Below are 5,211 nucleotides of genomic sequence, written 5' to 3' on the forward strand. Positions count from 1 at the left end.
GATATGCAGCTGACACAGATTGAGATTGCAGTTCCAATTTTACGAACAATTTAAACATCAAATATAAGATTTTGAAAAAAAAAAACAGAAAATTAGCAGAGAAATTAACGACGTTCATGTACACATTTGGCTGTATTTTTCGTACAACTTCATGATAACATAACTTTCTTATTTTTAAGCTAATAAAAAAAATATATCATTTAAAAGCTTAATTACTCACCTTTAAAATAAAGTTACTTTGACGTAGTTTCGGGTGATACAGCTGAAGCAGGGGCCATTTAAAGCAGCGTTTAAAGGCTTAAACTCTAAAATACAATAAAAAAAAAATTAGCATAATTTTTAATTTTTTTAGGTGGAGCTACAACTCCAGCGTTCCACCCCACGCGACGCCCCTGGTTCATACTAAAAAAAAGGTCTTACAGTTCAATAATTGCAGTCGTGCTAACAAAATATTTTGAATTACGTATTTAGTTTAAGTATTTAAGTTTACCTGCGTTCAACAAAGAACAGTCTTGTATGAGTTTTTAAACTTAATTAAAAAAAAAAAGTATTATTGCAATTATAAACGTAAAATTATAACTTATCTATAAAATCGACTCTATTTTTTTGAAGTTTAAATTCTTCTATTTTGATTCTTCTGTTTAGCTCATTTTGCTTTTGACATTAATAAAACTACTCTGCCGTTTAATTTGATTGAAAAAATTGTATTCAAAGAACATTTAAATAACTTTATCTGAAAGCGGTAAAAAAAAGTCCTAAATTTTAAACCAATTATAGAATCTTTTTAAAAATGCTTTATAACAAACAGTGAAAAAAACATTTACTTAGTAAAAATGCTGTTAAAAGAATTTCTTTTTTTTTTGATATAGCAGACTCTTATGCTGTTAACAATTTTTTGAAAGCATTCTGAAAAACAGCAAAAAGCGGTTAGTTTCCGGTTTGCATAAATACCGTGCATTTTTGCTTTATCCTTCGGAAATTAAGAACATTATGACGTAATAGTAGTATCATTTTTTAGCTCATCCACATCAGAGCGAGCATAAACTAACTCTTAAAGGCGGGATGTTTATTTTTGATAAATGCACTTACAAATGTACTTTTAAATATTTATTAATGTAAAAAAGTTTGTAATTTTTCTAGCTACTGTCCGAATAAAGCAGTTACTTTTTTTTAAAATCTAACTTAAACATGTGTACGCTTTAAATAAATTAAACTAAATTAGTTTATAAAGAAAACTTATATTGCTTGTTTAGAAATAAAGTGTTTGATTCGATCGGTGAGTTTCTTCGATTTTTAATTAAGATTTGTAAAATTTCTTTTCAAATAATTAAGTTTTAAATGTATATTTAAAAAAAAGCATTTGAAAATTTTTCTACGAGCAATAGTTTGTTTAACAGTGTTATAACTTAAAAAAATTTCAGTTACAAATAAAAAAAGCTTTTTTTTGGGTTAACAGTTTATTTCAGATAACATATCAAAACAATCTGTAATTTTTTTCAAAGACTTCTATTGTTCAAAATTAACAATGGAAGACACATGAGTGAAGTGATGGAGCACAGAGTCTCCAGTTGAGGCAAAGTCTCATGCATGGAACCTTGTAGTGGATGTTGATTCTGTGGGTACAGCAGTAGTTGACGATGATTCTTGGGTCCCAGTAAAGGTGGAAGTAGTCGTATTTGTCGAGGACCTTTTGGACCTTTTCCATGACGCAAGCGCAGTAGTGAGTTCTCAAAGTCTTGATCAAATCATGTGGGTTAGTACCGAAAGCACTGTAGAAGAACTTGTCGAATTGGATCAAGTGACAACGGGCACGCTGCAAAATAAAATAAGTTATAGAGTTTGTGATCAATCGCTAAAAGAAAAACTATAAAAACAATACTTACTTCCTTCAATCTTTGTTCAAGACAAGCACGAGTGTGATCACGTTTACCGTAAAGGCACTTAGTGAAGATTGAGACCTTTGATTTTCTTGAAACCATGCAAGCTTCCCATTTAGCCTTGACAGTGTAGACCATTTGTTCGGAGCACAATTTCCATTGTTTGATGCGGGCGTCCCATTTTTGGTAGAGGCATTCGACTTGACGGTAGAGTTTGTCTTTTTGGAGACGGACCCAGACCTTAGCTTGTTCTCTGAGGAGATCATGGAATTGGTCGATTTGAGCTTGAGTTGGGGATCTGTTTTAAAATAATATATACAAAATTGGTATAATTAGTGTCGAGCTAAACTTGAGTTATGATTCTACGTTACAATCATACACCACAAATTATCCCTTTTGTTTGTTATTGATATAATTCTATGAAATATTTTTTAAGTGTGTTGAATCATATATCATATAATCAATGTTAGTTTAAAATAAGTTATACTGTTTATCTAAACTTTGAATAAGCTAATTATCAGTAAAAGTTACCAACTTGTAGTATCTTGGGTATTTGCACAAGAGGATTTGTTCAAGACCAACCAAAGCTTTACCGCACCATTCATCGATTTGTCTGTGCCATTCAGTGTAAGCCAAGACGAGTTCTCTGTTGTAACCTTCGAATTTCTTGTTGATTTCGTCGATGTAGAATTGGTAAGGGAAGAGACCTCCAACAATTTGTTCTAAACATTCAAGGTGGTTGTTAAAAATAATCATAAAATTTTTGGCTATTTATTACTTTTATCGATGTGTTTTTAAACTAAAAAACATCAAAATTTATAAATATCTATGTTTAGTTTCTATTTTACAGTTATCTTACCTTTAGCACAGGTCTTGAGGTTTCTGTAACCGCAGTGGTTCCAGTCGGCCTTGAAAGCACTGACACCGCAAAGTCCGAACTTGGTTGAAGGGGCACATGGCAAACGGACACTAGAAAAATATTATTGGTACAGAAACATTTTCACAACATAACTATATTTACAATGTAACTAAACTTACCATGATCTTCTGCGGTGCATTCTTGACAAACCGTAGCAGTTGCCTCTGAAGTAGACTTTGTAGAAACATCTGTAGTCGCATTCGATGGTGTAGACGGCTCTGTAGACTTCGTTGTAGAATCCTTGAACCAAAACTTGGTTGTAACGGACTATTTCTTCGCTCCAGTGAGTGATGACTTCTTCGAAGTTTTCTGGCATAGCTTTACCGGCTGTCAAAAAAAAAAGTTAGACTATACTTGTAAGCAAGCATAATTATCTTATTTTCTAAAATTTACCGTAAAGACAGGTGAAGATGTTTCTGACGAAAGCGATCTTTCTCAAACGAAGTTTTTCAAGAGCTTCCTTGTAGCAAGCGATCATTCTGTCGGCTTTTTTGTACAATCTGTCGTGGAAACAGGTGACACGGGTCTTACGGGTAGCAAGAGCTTGTCTGAATCTGTATTTTTTTTTTGTTAAGATTTTGTTTGTTTATATACAAGTGAGCTAATGTAAAATACTCACTGAGCAATGATTTGGTTGTGGAAGTGTTCGATTCTGAGCATGAATGAGTGAATTTGGTTGATGTAGCGGCCTTCGGCTTGTTTCTTGAGAGATTCAAGTTCAGCTTCGTAAGCACCGACTCTTTGTTCGTACATGTTCATGGTGTAAGCTTGGTAAGCACGACGGAAGTATTCTCTGAAGATTTCAACGTAGTATTTGTTGACTTCGCAGACTTGTTTTTTCCATTGTTGCATTTGAGCGAAGAGGTCCAATTGGATCTTGGCTCTGGCTTCGGTGAGCTTTTCGATCATTTCGTTGACACGAGTATCGGCTTGGTCCTCTGAGAATTAAATAAAATTAACAAAATGGTTTTAAGTTTCAAAAAGTTGCATAAATTTTATAGAATGTTTTAAAAATTTGCAGGCCAATTCTTTTCAGTATTATATAAATTAGCCTTTTATTAAGGATTTGCTTTTAATTATCATTAGTAGAACTACCTAAAACTTTGTACCATTAGCAGAAAGTTTGTAAGATTATAAGTTTATATAAATATTTCTATATAATCGACTTTAAAATGAGAAAATAAGTCTTTAGTGTTAAATATTAAGTCTGTTATAAAGTCAAAGTTACAATTTAATGATTGACTAAAGTTTGTAGAACTTTAGAAACTAACCGGCTTCACAACCCTTTGGAATAAAGCATTTTGGGAATTCAACAAGGATGTCTCTGTAGTAAGCACCGGTGCACCAAGCGTGGTTGAAGTGAATTCTGTAGCAGTAGTAGCTGTTTCTGGGCAACACATGGAAGTTGTGAGCGCACCAGTAATCGTATGATGGGCAGCTAAAAGTAGCGGCCTGGGCAGCCTGAGAACAAAAATTTATTTAAAACAAGTTGTCTAATAATAGTTTTTACAACATGCAAGTAGAAAAAGATCAAATTACCTCTTATTTGTTAGCATTTAAAACAGTATAAATATTTTTCCTTTTTTGTAAAAATGATACAGCAAAAAACCTTTACTAAAGATAACTTAACTATAGAGTTTAAAGTATAAACTATCAGTAGTTTTACTTAAAGATTAAAATGTTGTAAGTTAAAATTTTCTAAAATAAGCAATGTTATTAAATATATAAAACTATAAACTTACAACAATGCATGCCAAGAAGGCAACGACGAATTTCATTTTTATTGATTGTCTGTATACCAAACACTCAATATCAATGTGTACTGTCGATTGAATGTCCAGCCCTTTTATACGAAACTATAAAAAGCTGTTAAATAAACAGAGCTTAATGTATTTTATGTAACAACATACGACTAGTGCTCGTAATTCAAGTTAAAACAACAAACTGAAGTGATTTGTTTATTTGCGTTTAATGTGGTTTGAAATTAATCTAAAACAAATGTCATAAGAATTTGCAATGATTAATTAATTGTTTTAATTGACAATATTACAATGTTGTTTTAACTAATTAGTGTTGTTACAACAGTAATTTTAAACTAAACGTAATACGCACTTATGATAAAATTATGGCTAAAAATAATGATTCAGTGGTTATTTAAATAAAACAATAATAGGAAATTAACTCTCGACCAAAAAAAAAAAGCGAAAAAATTAAATATCTATTTACTAAAGGTTCTTTTTAGAAAATTGTTTAGTTAAATACTTGAAACTGTTTCATATACATAAAAATCAAGTAAATTATTTTTATGTGTGTAATACCCTATTAAGGTTGTTGTAAAACCAAAATCAGTTAACCTTAAATTTTAAAAACTTAACTGCAGCAGCTTTTTATCAAGCCGCGCCTTATAAATACAGT

General features: G+C 31.5%; 1 protein-coding gene across 1 annotated transcript; it reads right to left on the reverse strand.

The window, feature by feature from the left end:
- Positions 1-1,438: 1,438 nt before the first annotated feature.
- On the reverse strand, positions 1,439-4,664 carry LOC145829522 (uncharacterized). The gene is made up of 9 exons (XM_082937348.1): positions 4,539-4,664; positions 4,068-4,257; positions 3,416-3,734; positions 3,190-3,350; positions 2,916-3,123; positions 2,737-2,846; positions 2,413-2,599; positions 1,884-2,175; positions 1,439-1,813 (listed from the first exon to the last, which is right to left on the reverse strand). The coding sequence occupies exons 1-9, from the start codon at positions 4,572-4,574 to the stop codon at positions 1,520-1,522; spliced, it is 1,797 nt and encodes a 598-aa protein (XP_082793474.1). The 5' UTR covers positions 4,575-4,664; the 3' UTR covers positions 1,439-1,519.
- Positions 4,665-5,211: the final 547 nt, after the last annotated feature.

The sequence above is a fragment of the Thalia democratica genome, chromosome 2 (genome assembly GCF_965202585.1).
Source record: "Thalia democratica chromosome 2, ktThaDemo2.hap1.1, whole genome shotgun sequence".
NCBI lineage: Eukaryota > Metazoa > Chordata > Thaliacea > Salpida > Salpidae > Thalia > Thalia democratica.